At 38.9% G+C, this 23,415-nt stretch overlaps 2 protein-coding genes and 1 non-coding gene across 3 annotated transcripts; all 3 read right to left on the reverse strand.

The window, feature by feature from the left end:
* Nucleotides 1-226: 226 nt before the first annotated feature.
* LOC21400326 (auxin-responsive protein IAA32) lies at nucleotides 227-1,745 on the reverse strand. The gene is made up of 4 exons (XM_010103391.2): nucleotides 1,562-1,745; nucleotides 754-1,005; nucleotides 532-640; nucleotides 227-382 (listed from the first exon to the last, which is right to left on the reverse strand). The coding sequence occupies exons 1-4, from the start codon at nucleotides 1,707-1,709 to the stop codon at nucleotides 310-312; spliced, it is 582 nt and encodes a 193-aa protein (XP_010101693.1). The 5' UTR covers nucleotides 1,710-1,745; the 3' UTR covers nucleotides 227-309.
* A 2,718-nt stretch (nucleotides 1,746-4,463) lies between these two features.
* LOC21400329 lies at nucleotides 4,464-23,193 on the reverse strand. The gene is made up of 9 exons (XM_024169093.1): nucleotides 22,586-23,193; nucleotides 22,366-22,443; nucleotides 20,339-21,124; nucleotides 20,063-20,165; nucleotides 19,557-19,657; nucleotides 19,274-19,448; nucleotides 5,654-5,824; nucleotides 5,454-5,554; nucleotides 4,464-5,124 (listed from the first exon to the last, which is right to left on the reverse strand). The coding sequence occupies exons 1-9, from the start codon at nucleotides 22,853-22,855 to the stop codon at nucleotides 5,065-5,067; spliced, it is 1,845 nt and encodes a 614-aa protein (XP_024024861.1). The 5' UTR covers nucleotides 22,856-23,193; the 3' UTR covers nucleotides 4,464-5,064.
* On the reverse strand, nucleotides 8,368-8,471 carry LOC112092583. Its single transcript, XR_002902654.1, has one exon. It is a non-coding gene; the product is annotated as a small nucleolar RNA R71 (small nucleolar RNA).
* Nucleotides 23,194-23,415: the final 222 nt, after the last annotated feature.

The raw sequence follows: 23,415 nt of genomic DNA on the forward strand, positions 1-23,415 counted from the left end.
ATCTACTATTTTTTTTGTCTTTGTTCGGATTGTGGGGCCCAAATAGTAATGAATTGTTCACATAACTATTTCAGTAAAAATGAGATAATAAAAACTACATGAAAAAATATATTGAGCATGGGCAATTACAAGGACAATGCACCCAACTTCTCAAAAGTTGAAAAGTGATGCCCATTGAAATTCAAATGTCAATTTCTTCAAAAGCTGTCATATTAAGTTCTAGTAGTTCAAGTTCAAGTCAGAGATGCTCCAATAATTATGAAGAATAACAGGAAAGAAAAAAAAAAAAAAAAGAGGAGAATAAAATTATTAGGAAAGAAGAGCTGATCCACTAGTACTCTTTCTTGCAATCCTAAGCCGTTTCACACATTCCACAAATTCCCTGTGCACATACCAAAGAAAAGTCCTTGATCAATATGGCTTGATTTTTCACATAATAGGAAACCCACTTTAGTACTTTACCAATATTTAAGTTCCAGCAAAAATAACAGACATTCCAGTATTTCATAAAGTAGTAGATAAAGAACATACTTCCATGGGACATCTCCAACACTTCTCCAATTTTCATATCTGTCCTTGTAGAACAGTGAGAACTCGGACCCGGATTGGAACAACCGTAACCCGGATACGGATTGTCTACCTGCATAAACAATCAACAAAATTCAATTCACGATCTATTATTATGACACAACAAAAGATTCTAACTAGCTCCTCTAGAGATGCATATATTATAGAGTTGGTATGTCTACTTACCAAACATGTCTTCCAGTTGAAGTGCCAGACTTGAGTAACTGCCATGATCAAGTATACAAACTTTTCTTCCAACAATAATACCATCCATGTTAACCTTAACATAGGCCCACCTCTCTTTGCTTTGGATTCCCTCCCCATCTTCCTCACAATCTTCTTGAAAATTGTTTCTTTGTTGTATAATGTTTGAACTTTTCAAGTTTAGGTTAGATTGGGGCCAATCTATTAGGTCATCATATCCCTCCAAGCTCACCACTATTCATTCAAGCACAAACATTGGTCAGCAAATGATGTTACAAAAAAAAAAAAAATCTAAAAATTTTAGCATTGCTATGTTATTGCCAGTCAATTTTTAACCAATCACATATTTATGTGCACATTTTACAACACATGATCTACACAAAGTTTTACTTGGTAAGTTTTTAACAATCAAATTTAGCGTTTTTCTATAAATTTCGCTTAAAAACCCTCAAAAAGCTTTATGCTAACAAACCGATTGTTATTAGGACGAATTAAGTTCCTATGAGATCAACCCTTCAATATTTAAACCTCTCACCTCTTTCACAATGGTTGAATTAGCTTTATACCGTAATATTTTTCATTTTTTTCCTCTCCTTTTATCTTTATTTTTTCAGTTGCTTGAAACGGAAGCAAATAATATTTTCATTCCTGTTCTGGGTCAGGCGCACTAGTCAATGCCAGGGCGTTCCCTTCTTCCTCCATAGAAGGCTATCTATTTATCCCCTCCACAATACTAACCAATTAAAGAAAGAAGAAAAAATTAAGAACAAATGATAAGTAAGGAACATACAATGTCCCGACGGATGATAAACTTCGGGTTGCAAAGTTCGCAGGCTAAGACCGAGATCGATCACACCATCATGTTCCTCCTTGGCTTGATAATAAACTGACTGGACAGTTGAAGGGTTCAAAAGAAAGCTTGAAGAGTTAGAATCCATAAAGCTATATTTCAAATACAATAGTACTATAGCACAACTAAGTGATCAAATGGCAAATGTAATAGTACTATTGAGGGCATAGAAGAGAAGCATTAGTTGAGACATCTATTTATGTAATTCCTCCTGAGGAGAGGTAGTACAATTTGTGGGGCCATGTTATTTAACATGGAAGACATAGAAAGCCATCTCCCACAACTAATCATTCAATGTTGCTTATCCTCTTCTGCTACATGGAACATGGCAAGTACGTACACAAAGTATGCAACAATACGCACAAGAACAAGGGATGGCCATGGTGATCTTGGCAGGAGTTGGTTTAGATTCTGCAGCCCTGAATCGCTACAAAATGTCCGACTTTTCAGATCAGAATCCAATGGTGACCAGAATAATAAGGCATATAACAAAGCGATAATAAGAAGGGTTGTGAGCTAGCTAGCTACTTCCACTGTATCCAAGTTACAACAGCTCGCATAAATCTGTACGCAATTTTGCAAAAAAGATTATGGATAGATAAATCTATGACTAGAACAGCTATGTGTAGGAGCTCATGCGCGGTGATATATTGGCACTAATTTTGTGCACATATCTAGGAGTAATGGCAGTTTTAGCAAACATATAGGGCCCGTTTATTTTACGCGTTTGAATCTATAATTTTGATTCTTTTACAGTATTTTTCTCTCACAAAAAATTTAAATAAAGAATTTCCGTCAATTATTTTCTCACAAAATTTTAATTAAGAATTAAAACCACTGACTTAAACACGTAAACTAAATAGGCTAATAGCAAGCTTTATGTAGAAGTAACAATAAGATAACTTTAGTAAATATTTCTAAGATAGCATCCACAAATGTATTTCCCCTGATTACTCGTGAAAGATCAATCTCTTTGGGATAATTTTTTCTTGCACATTTTTTCCTCGAACATCCAGACACATATACTTCGATATTTTCACAAATATACTTATGATAGATTGGATTTAAATCACCTATCTAATTTTTGGTATCTTGAATGGGGTCCAACCAAGCAAATTATGTTATGTCATTTAATGGAATCAAACATTAAAACATAAAAAAAAAAATTTTAAATTTAAAATTACATTACATAATGTGATTGGTTAGACATCATTTAAAACATTAAAATTGAACACATATGAGTCCTGAACACGCAAAATATTGAATAATATTGCTAGTGCATATGAGAATACATTTAAAACTAAAAAAAATATTTTGAGAAGGGGTGGAATTCAGTTGTACCACATGCTGTATCAGATGTTTAGTGTGTTTTTTTTTCCTTTGTTAAATAATTTAGTGAATTAAGTTGTTATTTACCAACATGGTTAACGTTTTTGAAATTATAACCATGCTTCATAACAAATTATATTCTTATAGTATTAACACCATTAATTAGAATTTTCGTAAATCCGGATCCTCAATTTTTTTTATCAACACCGACATTTTCACGGTTGAGCTTTACAACCCATCTGGAGGGAAAGTTTTGAAGCTTATAAACTCCAAAAACAAATCATGGGGACAACAAAATATTGCCTTGTATAATCAAAGATTTATGATTTTCATGGGTTTTTTTTTAATGAAGAAAATTGCTCATAATGTCTACAACGTCCAAAGAATTTAGTGATATATACGTTTCATTGCGAGAGTGACCAAAAGCTAGCAATATATTTACTTTTTTTTTAATGTCATTTATTTATTTATTTTTTATACACTAAGCCGGAATTGAACCCGCAAATCCCCATCCAAACTCCCAATACCACTGGACCAAGAGGTCTTAAGCAATGTCATTTATTTCTTATCCCTCTACTTTTTGGTGCAAAAGCCTTCTAGATCTGATGAATGTCTGAATGTCAGTTTGCCTTCTCATTAGTGGAACAACAATCTGAATAACCATCTGGGCCACAACCCTACATCCCATTCCACCCTGCCTTTTCCTTCATTTAATTTGTTAACGTGTCTTTTAAAATTTTGTGGTAGCTACCTGACAATTTCCATTCCTCGCACTTTGGAATTGACCAAATCAACAACAATCCATCTACAAACGTCAAAACCAACGGTGGAAATTTCGACTAAAAGCGATGAACTCGAATTATATAGACAATTAAATTCTCCAGCCACAAATGTTTTAACAATGGATCTCGATTTTCTAGTTTTTTCTTTTAGTTTAAGATCAGTTAGGAAAGAATCACTTTCTTTTTGGATTGAAACTTAAAAATAGCAACGGTGTCTTTTTTATTTGAAAAACGTGAATTTTGATAAATATTTGGTGAAAAAAGCCCTCACAATACAAACTTCATTTATTCTTATCACCCGGGGGTCTGATCATTGATGATATTTCTCATTGATTGGTTTGCTGCCAACCATACCACAGTAGGTAGAGACCAATTAAGGACCGACTAGGTTGACGAGGCTAGTGAGGCGACATTCTCATGAGCTCAGGTTGCCGAGGCAACACTGAGGCCAAATCCGGTGATGGCCTTTTGATTGGTGTAGATAGAGACCACTCAAGGACCTACTAGGTTGGTGAGGTTAAATTGAGTTTTGTTACAGTAAAAAATTCTCAGAAATAATCACATTTAATTTTTTTAATACAATAAAAAATTATCATATAAAGTCACATCTCAACTCAAATTAAAAATTCAAATTAACGAACTAAACGGACTCATTATTATTCCAAAGCCACAATCACACGGGCATGACTTTCCGTCTTGTACCATTCCACAATCCATTGGAAATACCCGTCTCTGTTCTTTCCAACTAGCAACATGATAACCCAAAAAGGCATAAGCGTTCTCGTAATGCATTAAACATACTAGGCTAAAATTAGAACTTCAAATTAGAACTTCAAATTAGAACTTCAGGCGATTGACAAGCAGAAATAGAAGCAACACTCCCCGTCCCAATTTTGGGATAAAGAACATAAATTTGCGCTAACAATTCCATAGAACGACATTTCAGCCATCTTGGTAATAAGCACTAGGTCATTTTTTAATCAAATGCTACCTATTAAATTGATCCAAACTGAGATGCCTCAAATTGGAAAGGTTCAAACTATGAAGCCATTAACTTTTGAAAGTAACAAATGACCCCTTTCAATAACATCACAAAAAAAAATTGCGTCATCCTTTCCTTGTCTGTCTGACATTACCCTCTGTATCCATATTTCCTCAACACTGATTTACTCTGATATGCAAAATTTTCTGACATTTTAGTTTCGGCTCAGCATTTTAGAATGGCCAGCCGTTTTTTTTAAAGGGTCCAGAGGGCTATGTACCAGTTAAGAAATCAAGTTTGCTGTGGTCACGATCTGTAGGCAATGAAGTTTTGTCTTGCGAATCAATGAATTAGGTTGAGTCATGGCGACTAAGAAATTCGACTATACAGGGATAAACCTGCTCCACTGCCTACAAATCAAAAGTAATGCATGAAACAAGCTGAAAGTTGAATAAAATAATCAGCAGAAAACATTATGCTAAATGCACACATTTACATGAAATGAAGTTCAACTATCAGGCATCGACTCATGCCTTAATTTCATAAAGGGCTACCGCCTATCTACGTTAGAAGAATTTCTAAAACTTGGAGTTATAATGGTCACTAAGTTAACGAGATAACCACCTAGAAAGTGTGCTCAGGTCATTACTATCAAATATGGCAAAAGACGAAGTTAAATAAAGTGCATCTCATTATGCTAGTTCATTATAAGCTAAAAGCAGAAAGAATCGTCTCATACCAATCGTCCTCCCACCAAATCATAATGAGCATAGTGTGGCCCACCGGGTTTTCCAAATACTTTATAGGTAACAAGGTGCTCAGGAATCAACTTCACAGTTTCTGGTACATGTCAAATTGTCAATTGTGATAAGAGATAACAAGCACATGTATTACATGAAAATATTACATGTATAAAGATAAAAGCACAATAAGATATACCCTCTACAGCTTCAGGTGGGCATATTAGATCGAGGTCTCCCGCTATTGCCAGCACAGGGACATTGGTTTTATTGAGATGATCTCTGTAAAAGAATGTACAATCCCTGTTGCATAGTCCACCCTCTTTAAATGCTGTTGTTAGCTGCAGAATAAGCTTTGCTGGTATTGTACCTATCATTGTAATTGGATAGCTTTTCTATCAGTAAGTACCAGTGTGAAAAAGTTAAGAGACAAGCAAGTGACTCTCACTCTCACAGTGGACAATTTCCAAACTCTGCATGTCTCTGCGTGTGCAAACACTACCAACACTTTCCATAAACTAACAAAGTTCACCTTCTTTTATGTGTTCTTGGCAGCCTTCCGAGAAATTTTAGTGTATAGATTCACAAGAAAAAAAATAATTATGAAAAAAGAAGTAGAAGAATACACATCAGTTCTTCCCACCTATAAAGCACATAATAGGACCAGTGCACTCATTCGAAATATGTTTATTATATTTAATTCTTTTATGCTTACTACTTTTTAAAGGACATTTAGTTGATGGATTCAGAACCATTCTCGATTTACGCATGTTTTTTGTGAGAGAAAATACTGTAGCGAGCCACGAACCATGATTCGAACCATGGCACGAATCCTTGAACCAAACGCATTCTTATTGTTTTGGGCCAATAAACACTCTAGAGAAATGATGAGTGAGTTTTACTCGCTCATTTAGTATCGTTTTACACTTAATATCTAGGTGGTTTTGAGGTTTTTGTTAGTTTTTATGTGTGTTTTTGTTCTTTGTTTGAAGGTTAGGTGAAAGTCTATGATTTGGAAGGTTTTGGACAACTTTTGGTAGAAAAAGACAACAAACATAGCACTTAGGCGCAAATTTATAGCGTTTTAGCGCTAAGTTTTACGAAACCAATACAGTTGGCAGAATGACCAGTGTTTTGGCGCCCATTACAGCGCCGCAGCACCTAAAAACTGGGCTGATTTTGCACAGCCAGCGCCGCAGCGCTAGGAGCTCAACGCCGCGGCGCTACGACGCGAGAAAAGACGCGTTTTGAAGGCAAATCGTGAGAGAACTTACCCGTTTTGACCCTAATGCTTCAAAACCTATAAATAGATGATTCTAGGGCAATTAAAGGGGACTTTTTGGACTGGAGAGTGACGGCTGACTTTTGGGAGAAGATTCAAGAGAAGAAAAGGAGAATTGGGTATAGAGAAGAATAACGGCTCAAATCCGGAGACGGAGACGCTTTAATTTAACTTCAAACTAGTTCTTTTCTTTCCTTTTCAATGATTAAGACTTTGTTTAGGAGTTTATTTTGTTTAGAGATGAACTAATTCCTTTTTCTAGGGCTACGATGTAGCCGGATTATGAATATTCAGATTCGCAATCTTATTTTTAAGTAATTGATGTTTAATTCATATATGCTGAGTATTTCAATTTATTCTTAATGCTTATGATTGTTTGGCCAACTATTACATGATTTTGTATTTGATTTGAGACTGAGAGGTGATAATTAAATAAGCTCTTAATTGAAATACCATAAGTTGTTTATAGGATAGAGATATCTATGATGCTTGTACAGTTCTTTTGAATTTCTTGCACTTAATGATTTTCAACAGGTTTAGAAATCTGACAGAGATGTAGAGTTTGCTTGTTAAATTAAAATTATTGTTGCTTGAGAAAGAATAATAATTGCTTTAGAGAAATTACTGTCAGTATAGGATTGAATGTTAATTTTCTTGAATTATGAGAATTTGAACATGATTAATTTTGGTAAAATCGGAAACCCTAGAGTCTTAATCTATTGAATTTCATTCCACTAATTGGCATTGTTTTATTTATTTAATTGTTTTAGTTTTTACTTTATTTTTTATAAAATCTCTTTTCGATTATTCAATTAAAATTGGAGTTAATATAATTTCGGTAATTAGTAAACAACAATCCTCGTGAGACGATATTCTTATTCACTATTATATTACTTGATTGCGATAGCGTATACTTGCGTTACGATTTTTCATAACAAGTTTTTGCCGCCGTTGCCGGGGATTGTTTTGTTTTTACTAATATCGATACCAAATAACTTTAGTTTTACTTTGAATTTTATTTTGTTATTTATTTTCTTGTTATTGTTTTGTGCTCTACAGGAATTTACTCTACGTGCATGTGAAAGTTTGGGAGCAGTATTGTACTTCCTCTTGATTCAGAAATTAAGCATACTTGTCGAAGAAATAGAAAAGAGAAGAGAGAAACTGTCATTCAGTCGGAAGAAACTATGGCTGATCCTGAAAGGGCAATAAATGAGAACAACAACAACAACATACCGCTGAACAATCCACCGGTGGTCAATCAACCAATGGCTTTGCGAGATTATACATTGCCACCAACCAGTGTTCAATCAGTGATCAGGAGGCCTGCTATTCAGGCGAACAATTTTGAATTGAAGCCGGTGATGTTGCAGATGATTCAAACGATCCAATTTAATGGATTGCCGAATGAAGATCCTAATGCTCACATCGTAAATTTTCTGAAGATTTGTGATACTGTCAAATACAATGGAGTTAATGATGAAACTCTTCGCCTTCAGTTGTTTCCTTTCTCTTTGAGAGATAAAGCAAAAAGTTGGTTGAATTCACTGCCGCCAAATTCGATCACTAGTTGGGAAGACTTAGTTCAGAAGTTCCTTTCTAAGTTTTTCCCACCGACTAAAACAGCGAAAATGCGCATCGAGATCAACAATTTTGCTCAATATGAAGGTGAAACTCTATATGAAGCATGAGAGAAATACAAGAAGTTACTGAGAAGATGTCTTCATCATGGTCTTCCTAAATGGATGCAAGTCCATAATTTCTACAATGGGTTGAGTGGCACTACAAGAACTCTAATCGATGCATCTGCAGGAGGAGCATTAATGAAAAAAAATGAAGATGAAGCATATGAGTTGCTAGAAGATATGGCAACCAATAATTACCAGTGGCCTACTGAAAGAAGCATACCAAAGAAGACGGCCGGAGTACATGAGATAGATGCCATCACTAAACTCACAGCCCAAATTGCTTCTCTTTCCAAACAATTGCAAAATAATCATCTGACAGCTAATGCCATCCAAGCATCATCTCCAGTTTGTGAATTTTGTAATGGGCCTCATGCACAGGTACAAATGGAGCAGGCTCAATATGTGGGAAATTTTAATAGACAACAGAACAATCCTTACTCCAATAGGTTTAATCAAGGATGGCGTAATCACTCAAACTTGTCTTGGAGAAACACTCAAAATCTGTTGCAGCCCGAACAGAGTAACCCACCACAAGAGGAGAAGGTGAATCTGGAAGATGCAATGGCTCAATTGGCTACTTCTCACACACAATTTATGAATGAAACCAGGACAAATTTTCAGAATCAATCTGCTCAGATCAGAAGCTTGGAGGTGTAAATCAGTCAATTAGCTAACATTCTAAATGATCGTCAACAATGTAATTTGCCAAGTACAACGGTGGTGAATCCAATAGAGCAATGCAAGGCCATTACTTTGAGAAGCGGGAAAGAATTAAATACACTCCCAGAGCCTAAGAAGTCTAGCAAAAGTAGTGAAGATGCTTCGTCACCCAAAGATACTCAATTTTTGAAGAAGAGTGGTGAAATTCCTACAGCTCAACAACCTTTGCCGGTGGAGCCATCACGAAGGATCCCGTTTCCTCAACGCCTTCGGAAGAGTAAGCTTGATAAACAATTTTCAAAGTTTCTGGACATCTTTAAGAAATTGCACATAAACATCCCATTCGCCGAAGCTCTTGAACAAATGCCGAGCTATGTGAAGTTTATGAAAGATATCCTGTCAAACAAGAGGAAACTTGAGGATTATGAAATAGTTGCACTTACTGAAGAGTGCAATGCCATCTTGCAAAGGAAGTTGCCTCAGAAGCTCAAACATCCAGGGAGTTTTACCATCCCTTGTTCTATTGGAAATTCTATTTTTGAAAAGGCACTATGCGATTTAGGTGCAAGCATTAACTTAATGCCTTTGTCAATTTTCAATAAACTTAGGCTAGGAGAAGCAAGACCAACTACGGTCTCATTACAATTGGCCGATCGCTCCATCAAACATCCGAGAGGAATTATTGAAGATGTACTCGTCAAAGTTGATAAGTTTATATTTCCGGCCGATTTTATTGTCTTGGATATAGAAGAAGACGAGGAAATCCCCATTATACTTGAGAGACCATTTTTGGCAACCGGTCGGGCTCTCACTGATGTGCAAAAGGGTGAACTTCGCCTAAGAGTACAAGAGGAGGAGGTAATTTTTAATGTATTTAATGCTCCCAAATACCCGCAAGCGAGTGATAGTTGTTTTCGAATTGAAACAATTAACACCTTGATCACTGAGCATCTTGGCCAACCTCAAGAGCCTTTGGAAGCTTGTCTAATTTATCCGGAAACTATTGCAATAGAAGATCATGAAGCTATAGAGTTTGTGCACTGGATGGATTCTTTCGGACCTAACAATCGGAGGTACTTTGAAGCTTTGGGACGAGGCCCATCACGCCCTCTTCCATCAGTTGAGAAACCACAGACACTTAATAAGATGGATGCGTTCCGTAATAATGCATATGAGAAAGGCAAGATTTACAAGGAGCGAACTACGGCTTGGCATGACAAGCACATCTCAAGAAAGGAGTTCAAGCCGGGCCAACAAGTACTGCTCTATAATTCAAGGCTGCATTTATTTCTGGGAAAGCTCAAGTCCAGATGGTCAGGGCCATTTACCGTGGTGAGAATATTTACCTATGGAGCAGTTGAAGTCACTCATGATGCAAAGGGAACGTTCAAGGTCAACGAACAACGTTTGAAGCCATATATTAATGGTGGCTTTGATCAAAAGAAGACCAACATTCACCTAAACTCACATAAGAAGCAAGACGTCGGGCTGATGACGTTAAAACAAGCGCTTCTCAGGAGGCAACCCGAACCTTCTAAAATCTTTTATTTATTTTTATTATTATTTTGATATTTTTTATTTTATTTTTAGTTTACTTATTGTGTTTTAAATTGATTGATAGGTTAAGAAACAAGTTTGGGGGTTGCTCTAAGGATTTGCAATTGAAATGAAGCTCAAGCAGGCATGAAAGCACAGATTTGGCAGCAGTAGTGGCGTTTTGGTGCCCATTTGAGCGCTTTGGCGCTCAAAATAGAGTGTTTTGGGCAAAAGTAGCAGAGCAAGTAGTGCTTTGGCGCTACAAGGCGCTGCCTCCAAAAAAAAAAATTCCTTGCAACTTTCGCACCTCCTCTTGCACCCAATGAAGACACTGACTGACAACTACTCAGGGAAGTCCTCTACACTCTCTTGTTTTACTTTTCCATTGAGGACAATGTGAGTTTTAAGTTTGGAAAAGTTAACTATCTTATTTTATTTAGTTTATTAAAAAAAAAACTTGAGTTTTGATTCAGCTTGTTTCGCCCTGGCCGATGATGAGACAACAATTGAACTTAACTATGGCTTCTCGGAGACAATGAATAATTTGATTGTTTGTGTGCTTGATTTGTTTGTTGGTTTTGCTCTACTTATGATTTTCTTGGATTGTTGAGCACATAACTAAGAACACTTGGCCATTTTGTGAACTTAGAGAAAGTTTATGTGAATTTCGTGTTTAGGCCATTTTTGGATCGTTTGAGCCATTTAATTTTACCCTGTTATAATAATATCCATAATCACCTCTTTGAGCCTGATTAAACTTTTCTTTGTCATCTACATTATTAGCTTAGCCTTTAAATAAATCCTATCATTCACCATTTCCCTTGAGCTTGTTAATTATTCTAGGATGCACGTTGAGTTGTGTTTGGAATTGAGAGATGTATTAATATTTTCTATAATTTGTTTGATGTCTCCAATGAAATTCTGTATTTATCGTATTATTCCCAAAAAAAAATGAAAAAAAAGAAAAAAAAACAAGAAAGAAAAAAAAATAAATAAATAAAGAGTGGAGACAAGAATGTTGATGGCAAATGGCAGATGTATTGGGCTATTGAGTTAGAAGTTCTACAAAATGATCCTAGAGTAATTGATGAGTTTAGGGAATTCAGAACCTCATTGATATCCGTTTATCCTACCTTAATCCCTAGCCATTCAATTCAAGCTTAATAAAGTCCTATTGATCCTTGGTGGTTTGTTGACCGACATTAGTGGAGAGTGATAAGAAAAGCAAGCCTATGGAGTTCGAAAAATCATAGATCTACCTTGATTCACTTAATTGCATAAACTCATCTAAGTTGCATTTGGATATGTGTAATTGATAATTCACACACACACATAAGGAGTCTTAGGTGGGGTTGAGATTAACATTCGAGTTGAAATTCTAAACTTTCAAAAATTTTAAAGTCTTTCTTGAGCTGTAACTTATGTGAGATCTCTGAGGCATTTTTTGTGAAACAACACCGGATCAATACTCAAGCAAGGTTTCATTTATTTATGTTTCGTATTATTCGTGTTTTCATTTCTTTTTAGTTTTCTTTCTTTCATTTTTGTTTTGCTCGAGGACTAGCAAAATATTAAGTTTGGGGGTATTTAATGAGTGAGTTTTACTCGCTCATTTAGTATCGTTTTACACTTAATATCTAGTTGATTTTTGAGGTTTTTGTTAGTTTTTATGTATGTTTTTGTTCTTTATTTGAAGGTTAGGTGAAAGTCTATGATTTGAAAGGTTTTGGACAACTTTTGGTTGAAAAAGACAGCAAACATAGCGCTTAGGCGCCAATTTATAGCGTTTTGACGCTGAATTTTACGGAACCAATACAGTGGGCAGAATGACCAACGTTTTGGCACCCATTACAGCGCCGTAGTGCCCTAAAAACTGGGCTAATTTTGCACAGCCAATGCTGCAGCGCTAGGAGCTCAACGCCGCGGCGCTACGACGCGAGAAAAGACGCATTTTAAAGGCAAATCGTGAGAGAACTTACCCGTTTTGACCCAAATGCTTCAAAACCTATAAATAGATGATTCTAGGGCAATTAAAGGGGACTTTTTGGACTGGAGAGTGACGGCTGACTTTTGAGAGAAGATTCAAGAGAAGAAAAGGAAAATTAGGTACGGAGAAGAAGAACGGATCAAATCTGGAGACGGAGACGCTTCAATTCAACTCCAAACTAGTTCTTTTCTTTCCTTTCCAATGATTAAGACTTTGTTTAAGAATTTATTTTGTTTAGAGATGAACTAATTCCTTTTTCTAGGGCTACGATGTAGCCGGATTATGAATGTTCAGATTCTCAATCTTATTTTTAAATAATCGATGTTTAATCCATATATGCTGAGTATTTCAATTTATTCTTAATGCTTGTAATTGTTTGGCCAACTATTACATGATTTTGTATTTGATTTGAGACCGAGAGGTGATAATTAAATAAGCTCTTAATTGAAATACTATGAGTTGTTCATAGGATAGAGATATCAATGATGCTTGTGCAGTTCTTTTGAATTTCTTGCACTTAATGATTTTCAACAGGTTTATAAGTCTGATAGAGATGTAGAGTTTGCTTGTTGGATTAAAATTATTGTTGCTTGAGAAAGAATAAGAATTGCTTTAGAGAAATTACTATCAGTATAGGATTGAATGTTAATTTTCTTGAATTATGAGAATTTAAATAGGATTAATTTTGGTGAAATCGGAAACCCTAGAGTTTTAATCTATTGAATTTTATTCCACTAATTGGCATTGTTTTATTTCTTTAATTGTTTTAGTTTTTACTTTATTTAATTTTATAAAATCTCTTTTCGATTATTCAATTAAAATTGGAGTTAATATAATTTCGGTAATTAGTAAACAACAATCTGATAGGGTCTTTGATGTTTGGAACAAGATCTATAGAAGAACGAATTGAAGAATCAAAAGAATGAAAGAAAGAATCAATGTAAGGATTTTATTAATCGACAAATGCTATACACTAGTACGCAGATCTTTAAGGGTCTGCTTCCTCCCCTTGCTTGAAATGGTTCTAAGACTTGTCTAATTCCCTGATTATTTTCCCGATCACTCCTTTCTATTCCTCACCCTTCCCCTTTTATACATTCCTCCTACATCCCCCCGATCAGACCCCGCCCCTTTCTAAGCCTTTATTCCTCCTAATGTACACTTGCCTGAGTAAGGGCTTATTTACACGTTCAAAAAAGTCACCTTGTCCTCAAGGTGGAAGGCAGAAAACTGGCGCTACATATCCTTAAACAACTCCCAGGAAGACTCAAAGTCTGGAAGATGGCGCCATTTGATCAAAACCTCCAAAGAACCAGTGACAGGGGAGAAACGTGTATCCAAAACCTGATCCGGTTCAACCTGCAACGTCAAATCCTCCAACAAATTGGAAGGTAAAGATTGAGGAATATCCACCGAACCAAGAGCCTTCTTCAATCGTGAAACATGGAAGACCGGGTGAATCCGAGCATGAGCGGGAAGTTGCAGCTTGTACGCCACGGGACCAACACGAGCAAGGACCTGAAACGGACCATAATAGCGAGGCGCCAGCTTTTCATTTACTACCTGAGCTAGTGCACGATGACGGTACGGCTGAAGTTTCAAATAAACCATGTCTCCAACCTCAAAAGTCACCGATCGACGCTTCTTGTTGGCGTGGTCCCTCATGGACGGTTGAGTGCGGCCTAAATGGTCCTTCAATTCAGCCAAAAGCGCATCGCGATCACATAATTGCCGCTCCAACTCTGATGTAGCCGTAGATCCGACCTCATAAGGCACCAACCGCGGAGGATCTCGACCATAGAGAGCCTTGAAAGGCGTCATGGCGGCCGAAACGTGGAAGCTCATATTGTACCAATATTCTGCCCACGGAAGGTGTGTAAACCACAACCGAGGGTGGCAGGAAACAAAGCAACGCAGGTAAGCCTCCAAATAGCGGTTGACAACCTCAGTTTGCCCATCCGTTTGTGGATGATACGCCGTACTCCTACATAAAGTGGTACCCTGCAACCGGAAAAGTTCCTTCCAGAAATGGCTCATAAAGAGCTTGTCACGATCGGAAATTATACTCTGTGGAAAACCATGAAGACGCACTACGTCGCGGACAAAAGAAGCAGCCACTATATTGGCCGAAAACGGATGTTTAAGGCCAATGAAGTGACCATACTTGCTAAGATGGTCAACGACAACCAAAATTGAATTGTAGCCGGCAGATTTGGGAAGACCTTCAATGAAATCCATAGAAATGTAATCCCACACACGATTTGGAATGGGCAGTGGCTGTAGCAAACCCGCCGGAGACAAGGTGGAAGACTTGTGTTGCTGGCATACGGCACAGGCAGCCACAAAAGATTCAACATCCCTTCGCATTCCCCTCCAATAGAACTCCCTGGCCAACCGCTTGTAAGTCTTGAGAACCCCCGAGTGGCCGCCAATCTTACTACTATGAAATTCCCGTAACAAGGTTGGAATAAGAGGAGATTGTGGAGGAACGACCATCCTGTACTTGTATAATAAATGCCCCTGATGTAGGGAATACCCCGTCAAAGAAGGATTTCCAGCCATCAACTCCGCCACTATTTTGCTGAGCTCGGAGTTCGATCCAACCTGCCGCTGCAACTCCTCAATATCAAGCACCATCGGAGTAGTCAAGACCATTAAAACCAGTCCCATCTGCTGCCTAGAAAGGGCATCTGCCACCTTATTCTCCGTTCCCGGCTTATATTGAATCTCAAAATCATAGGCAAGTAATTTACATAACCACCTTTGATGCTCCACACTCACCAAACGCTGTTCCAAGAGAAATTTCAAACTTTTATGATCAGTGCGCACCACAAAGCGTCTTCCCAACAAATAGGGCCGCCATTTCTGAATGGCTAACACAATGGCCATCAATTCCCGCTCATAGACCGACTTGGCACGAGCGCGGGTCGAAAGAACTTGGCTAAAATAAGCAATGGGACGCTATTGTTGCATCAAGACCGCTCCTATGCCAAACCCCGAAGCGTCAGACTCCAACACAAAGGGTTGAGAGAAATCCGGCAAAGCCAGCACGGGAATCTCAGTCATAGCCTTTTTTATGCGTTGAAAAGCATCCTCGGCCTCAGAATTCCAATTAAAAGCGTCTTTCTTAAGTTGTTGCGTCAAGGGCCACGAAATGCGTCCATACCCTTCCACAAAGCGGCGATAATAACCTGTAAGGCCCAAAAATCCCCGTAACTCCTTGAGGGATCGCGGAGTTGGCCAATCTAACATGGCTTGTATCTTGCTGGCATCCGCTGAAACTCCCTCCTTAGAGACAATATGCCCCAAGTATTCTAACAGTTCCTGTGCGAAAAGACATTTCTTTTGGTTGATATACAGTTGATTGTTTTGCAAGACCGAAAGGACCCTGTCCAAATGCCCCAAATGGTTCTCCCAAGAACGGCTGTAAATCAAGATATCATCAAAGAAGACCAACACAAAGTGACGCAAGAATGGCTTTAACACCTCATTCATCAAGGATTGAAATGTGGCCGGCGCATTTGTCAACCCGAAAAGCATAACGAGAAACTCATAGTGCCCCTCGGGGGTGTGAAAAGCAGTCTTTGGTACGTCTGCGTCACACATACGAATTTGGTGATACCCCGATTTCAAATCCAACTTGGTGAAAATAGTGGCACCACACAACTCGTCTAGCAACTCCTCGATCACCGGAATTGGAAATTTATCTGGGACCGTGGCTTTGTTTAGCGCCCGATAATCCACACAAAACCTCCAACTGCCATCCTTCTTCTTAACCAACAAGACCGGGCTAGAGAAAGGACTCGTGCTTGGTTGTATGATTCCAGCCGCCAACATCTCTTTTACTAGTTTTTCGATTTCATTTTTTTGAAAATGTGGATACCGGTAGGGTCGAACACTAATCGGCCCAGTGCCTTCCTCAAGAATTATGCGATGATCCCTCACCCTGTGTGGGGGTGACCCCGCTGGCATGTCCAAAACAGCCGCATGTTTGTGCAATAACAACCGGAGCTGCTCATTGCTTCCCTCTTCAATGTCAAGGTTTTGCTCCACCCCCAATTGGCTCATCTCCAAGTAAATTCCCTGGCCTTCATGACGAATGGTGCGCATCATGGCTTTAAGGGAGATTAACAACCTCGTAAGACTAGCATCCCCTTTCAATATTACACTTTCTCCATGCACCTTGAATCTCATGACTTGAGTCTTCCAATTGACATGCATACTACCCAAAGCCTCAAGCCATTGCATTCCTAAAATCACATCTATTCCTCCCAACTCCAGCGGCAAAAAGTTCTCGATTATAGTTAGGTTTTGCATGGTCAACACCACTTCTTTACATAATCCCTGCCCTTGTACCGACTCTCCCGTGCCCGTTTGGACACCAAAACCGGTTGTAGGAGTTATGGGCAATGATAAATCGGAAACCAATGTAAGGGAAATAAAATTATGCGTAGCGCCGGAATCGATTAAAACAATTACCTCACGGTGACCAATCTCCCCCTTTATCTTCATGGTCTTTGGTGTGGTCAGCCTTACTACGGAATTCAATGACAACTCAATCACCTCAGTCCGTAGCAACTCTTCCGGCTCCCCCTTTGTCTCTTCCAACTCAATTTCCTGGTTTTCCTAGTCATCCTCATCGCTAACTAACATAATTCGCAACTCTTTTTTTTTTTTACAACGATGCCCAACCGAAAACTTTTCGTCACAACGAAAGCAAAGCCCCCTATTCCTCTTCTCTTGCCACTCCGAATCGGACAATTTCCGAAACGGAAAATCCTTTCTCGGCCTCTCAACGTTAGGGTTGCCTTGGGGCTGATTCGGATTGCTTTGGGGCTGGTTTGCCGTGGCTCCCACACATGGATTGGTTGTGAACCCCGCCGCTGGGGGACGCTAAACCCGAGGCCCTCCCATCTCCCTTCGCAGCAACAGATTTTTCTCTTCAATCCTCTGCGCCATGTCCATGATTTCAGAGAGCCCCTCTGGCTTAAGTAAACGCAATTCAGCCCGGATGTCAGCCCTCAATCCATTCACAAAAATGCCTTCAAGAATTTCCTCCGGTACCTCTTGTAAAGGGGCAACCGATACCTCGAAATTCCGTCGATACTCGGCCACCATTCCCGTTTGCTTAAGCGCTAAAAAACGCTCACACAAATTCCCTTCCTGTGACGAACGGAAACGTTGTAAAAGAGCCACCTTGAAGTCGATCCAAGTGATGAAAGGTCGCCGTTGATTCTGCCATTGGAACCACGATAATGCATCTCCTTCCAAAGCAATTCCCGCCGTAATTAACTTCTCTTTCTCAGAAAACCTGTTGATGGAGAAATATTGGTTCATCCTAAACAACCAGCCATCCGGATCTATCCCACTGAATAGTGGACAATCCAACTGTTTCTGCCGAACCGGTGAAAATTCCTCACCTCCTCACAGCTCCCCATAGTTACCCAGAAAATCCAGAGAGTCACCAGCCTCGTTTTCTTCCCAACGTGGCCTACTGTCTCTGCCACCATTTCCGAATCGGCCTCCCTCATATCGACCATCCATCCTCAGCCTAGGTCCTCCATTTCCCGTGCGATTTCCTCCTCCCCCTTCACCATCTCGGCCTTCGCGCCAGTCCCGAGCATCCTCGGTAATTCCTCCGACTCGGTAATCGCCGCGCCGCCCTTCACGGAGACTTCGTTCTCCGTCGCCAGTCTCGCCATCCCTAGGGCGGCCATTACGGCCGTCGCGGTTGAAATCGGGACGGATTCCGTTCGCATCCCGAGCCCTAACACACGCGATTTCTCCGTCCTCCTCCGTTCGACCCGTGATTTCGCGGTTTGCACCTTGGGCCAACCCAACTTCATCTTCCCAAACCCTCGCAGCTCCCGACCGTGAACCCTCCCCTCCGCCAGCGGAATCGCCGTCGCCACCGCGGTTAGCAGATGCGTCTGCTCCTCCACCAGTCGGCGCAGATCCGACACATTCTAGTTCACTTCCGCCACATTATGGTTGATTTCGGCCCTTACCTCACCAATTTCCTTTTCCACCGAAGCCCTAACTTGCTGGATCTCCTTCTCCATCGCGTCGAACTTCTCCTCGGTTTTCCTGGCCGCCATTATCACCCAGGAAAAAATTTTTGCTCTGATACCAAATGATAGGGTCTTTGATGTTTGGAACAAGATCTATAGAAGAGCGAATTGAAGAATCGAAAGAATCAAAGAAAGAATCAATGTAAGGATTTTATTAATCAACAAATGCTATACACTGGTACACAGATCTTCGAGGGTTTGCTTCCTCCCCTTACTTGGAATGGTTCCAAGACTTGTCTAATTCCCTGATTATTTTCCCGATCACCCCTTTCTATTCCTCACCCCTCCCCTTTTATACATTCCTCCTACATTCCCCCCTCTCCAGCTTTCTAAGTAAGTAAACTACTAATACTACAAGTTCCCACTATAAGCTAAAAACAACTTCATCCCGATCAAACCCCGCCCCTTCCTAAGCCTTTATTCCTCCTAATGTACACTTGCCTGAGTAAGGGCTTATCACAATCCTCGTGGGACGATATTCTTATTCACTATTATATTACTTGATTGCAATAGCGTATACTTGCGTTACGATTTTTCACAACAAGAAACACAGCAGCAATCTATTCTTACATATGCCATCAGCAAAGGTACTTACAAAAATTGTTTAAGACAAGCTTCTTTAATAGTTCTGGATTCATCATGTTTTCTGCTGAAATCAGATGATTAAGCCATGCCAAGACATAAGGAGGGCGGGATGAAAGAGGATAAGCAGCAGCCAACATTGCCCCTAAAGGAACAACAGGGACACTGAGAGCCTGCGCAGGATCAGCCTGCATGACAAGTTCTTGGATATTAGTTTCACTGCATAGCCAACCAGCACTACGATTAAGCAGTTAGTCAACATTGAGTTCACGATGCGAGCAAATTAACCCACTTACAAGGGGCAAGAGTAGCTTGAGCATTGATTTCGAAGATGTGTAGTCAAGAGATGATGCCAGAGTAACAACAGCTGCCAATCTGGGATCCCTGCCTTCAAAACCTGAGAATGTAAAATAAATAGATGCATCCGTTGCATATGTTATCCCAAGAAAAGTAAATAACATTTTCTGCACAGTAAGAACCAAACTTGAAACACTGCATGGAGAGCTGCCATTTGCGCTATACCATCAATCAATAATTTCAAAAATCCATCAGCGCACAGCAAAAATTTAACATACAAGGATAGATGGTCTCATCTTTTGCTCATTCCCTTAAAAACCATGGTTGGCTATCCTTTTTGGTCTTTGGGTCCTCTTTTTTTCCTTATCTAACATCTTGATTAACATAAAAAATGAAAACTAAAAACTAACCCACAGGACCAAGATACTATAAGGTAGACCCGTCGGAAGAGTCATTCCATCACTGAGGAAAGCAAAAAGAACCAATACAAGGTAAGGAACCTTACCACATCGTGATAACAATGCACAGAGTAAGATGCCGCCCATAGAGTGTCCAATTGCAAGCAATTTACCATCCTTTGGGTTACTTTCAGCCCTTATATATTCGATCTGTATCGATAACACGAAAAGTTATTCATTAACCATCAATAATAGCAGAAAAAATACTTAAAACACTAAGTAGAGAAAAGATACTAGGAATGTTCTATGAGATAATAATACAGACCAAATCTCAAAATCAGTAATGAAATGATAGCTCCCAGAAAGTTAAAATGTCACCTCACCACAGCAGGAACGTCCTGTTCAAGGTAATTGTCGAAGTCCCAGTCATACTTCACTATCAAGTCAAGTTGTTTCTGAAAATCTTCCAGAGTTGAAGAAAAACGCTCTTGCAAATCAAATAGTGGAGGTGAGACAGATCGCTGACCCTCTTCAATGATATTTACAAGCCTTTGACTCAGTTCATTGATTTGGCCAGCAATACCAGAGTTTTGCCTTGCTTCCAGCAAGTTTAAAATTTTTTCCCTTACCTCATTAAATCGCTCAGATAGTTGAGAATCTACCAAAAGTTTTGAAATTTGATCAAAGAACTTAGCAGACATGATCTTGGATTGCCCATCACTAAGAAAGCCAGAGAGTCTTTCTGACAAACGCATAAAAGTCTCTGTCACCCTATTAACCAGTTTTGATTCATCCCATACTGTCGCCAAAGTTTTTATGTCTTCTTCAGAAATCAAAATATCAGTGTCTTCTCCTTCGACAGTATAATTCTCAGAAGCCCAACCATTGAAAACATTATTTGACTGATGTTTCGAAGAGAAAGCTCCCTTAGTCACAGTCTCCGAAACAGCTTCCATCTGCTCAGATTTTGCATAAGCAGACTGCTTAATTTCTTTGGTAAAAGCTCTCTTAGTTGCAGTCTCCGAAACAGCCTCCATCTGCTCAGATTTTGCATGGGTGGACTGCTTGATTTCTTTGGTGTTTGATCCATGTACACTCAAGCCAGCACCTCGAACTTCCAGTATCCATGTGTCAAATCCTTGTCCAGACATGTAACGTGCAAATGAACACTGCAGAGATGCCACAAGCATTAATAGGATACACAACATACATTAGATTTGCTCGTCAAGATATCAAATGTAAAGATTATGACTCAGTTTCTCTGAATTTGCATAGCTTTTGGTGATTCGGATGTCGTTTTCGTATTCAACAGCACATTATGGAATATTAGGGATTAAACCATATCTAAAAACTTTCTTAAGGTGGAAGAAGCAGAAAAAACACAAATTAAATTATTAAACACCCTTGGAACTGATTTATACACAAAGAAGTTGTCATTTGTCAATATGACTCTTCATATGTATGACACAGCTATGCAAACATATTCCGTACAGAAGGAAAAACAGGATCCAACCATCTTTTTCTTTTTTCTGTCAGGCTCAATCATAGGCAGGACATAACTCATACATAGAGTACATACAAGTTTGAACTTTGTAGTTTGTACTACTCATTGTGTCAATAGACTATATTTTAATGCTTAATCATGTTGAATGTTTGTCCCCATCCTCTGTTACACCAATTTGGATAACTTACTTTTAGTGATCTATTAATACAGTATACAGTAAGAATACATGTTATGGAGCAGCGTACTCTATAAGATTGACAAAAGCCTTGGTATGATTTCAGAAAATAAAATGGACTAAAAAGTTTATCGTACGATGTCATATTTGAAGAGGGTTGACGCTTCGAGTTTACATGATCAAACATTATGAAAAATCCCAAAAGCTCTACACTCTTAAAACTAAATTTTGCATCAGTGGGTCAACTAGAAAAGGACACTTCTTGCCTAATTCAAACACCCAATAAAAACCATTTAAGTTCCTTCTAGAAACTGCTCTTACCTTGTTTGAACATAGCTATCATGTTGCTTGTGTTGCTGCCAATTAGAAACGAACAACTTTTCACCAACAAGTATGACTTGCACTAATTAACGAAACAGGGAAATTGGATTTGCTTTGTATAACCATTAACAGTTGTTCTACTCTCTCTTTCCTAAGAGTTCTACTCATTTCTTGTAAATGCAAGGCATTTTCAAACTCATGGCTGTTATGACGTTTATAATTTTGCACCCAAACATAGATAAATAAACCAAGCATTAAAATGGAAAAAACAAAAACCAAAAAACAAAGCATATTTTTCTCCATAACTGAATGAAATTCCATTTTTCACATTCAACAAATGAATATTTTTGTAGTGCAACAAAATCAAGAAAATCACAGTACAATCAATTAAGCTTGTGAGAATAATTCACCTCTGGAGAAAGATCATATCCAATGGCATTAGTCCCAACTCCGGACAACAGCAACAGCGGGTGATTCCTCTGTGGCGCCTGTACATCCATTTGCATTTTCCAATCAAAATCAGATCACCAAATTTCACATTAAAAGGAAAAAAAAAAAAAAAAAAAAAAAAAAAAAAAAAAAAAAAATTAATTAGCCAAAAATTCGAAAATCGAAGCACGAATCGATTACCTTGGGCGGAGGGTGGTAGCGCCAGAGAGCGAGCTTCCAATCGGAGTTGGGGACGGAGACGTAATGGAGCTCGTCGGCGGTGCAAACCGACGGCTTCTCCGGAATCTTGACGGCGTCGGTGGAGAAAGCTCTCAGCCTAAACGACGGCGACAGAACACGGCGCACCGCGGCGGCGCGTGAAAACATGGAGTTTGTGCTCAGAGACCGAATGGCGGACGACGAAGACGCGAGAAGAAATACACAGCGAACGTCGGATTGGATTGTCGGCATCTTTGTCGGCGAAAATTGGATAAATAACGATTTCCTCTCTCTCTCTCTCTCTCTCTCTCTTCTTTTTTTTCTCTCTCTAGAAACTCGAGGAAGCGGTGGTATACGATCGTTTGTGTACTGTATTATTACGGCCTGATTTGTTTGTGTTCGAATGATTTTTTATTTTTATATTTATGTGCCAGAATTGGAAAGAAATGGATGTGCTTGGATTCTGGGGTGGGTCTGGTGTCTACACTTTTTGCTTTTGGTTGAATTGAAAAATTGAACAATTTAGAGCTAAGCTTTGTTGGACTTTGCTTCCCTTTGCTTTGGTATTTACGTGGATTCTCGACAGCTAAGTCCCGTATGCCCAAAAAATTCCGGATCCTTCTGTGGGTTGGATTGGTTTCCTTCTGGGTTTTTGCATTTTGTTTTGTTTTTATTGCTAAAATTCTATTATCGTCCTTTAATTTGTAACTTTTGTAATTTGTAATTTATAAAAAAAAAAAAAAAAACGTTTTGTAATTTGTATCTCTATCAAAAAAAAAAAAAAGTTTTGACTTTGTTATTACTCAAGTCCT

This window comes from Morus notabilis, unplaced genomic scaffold, assembly GCF_000414095.1.
Source record: "Morus notabilis unplaced genomic scaffold, ASM41409v2 Scaffold109, whole genome shotgun sequence".
Taxonomy (NCBI): Eukaryota; Viridiplantae; Streptophyta; class Magnoliopsida; order Rosales; family Moraceae; genus Morus; species Morus notabilis.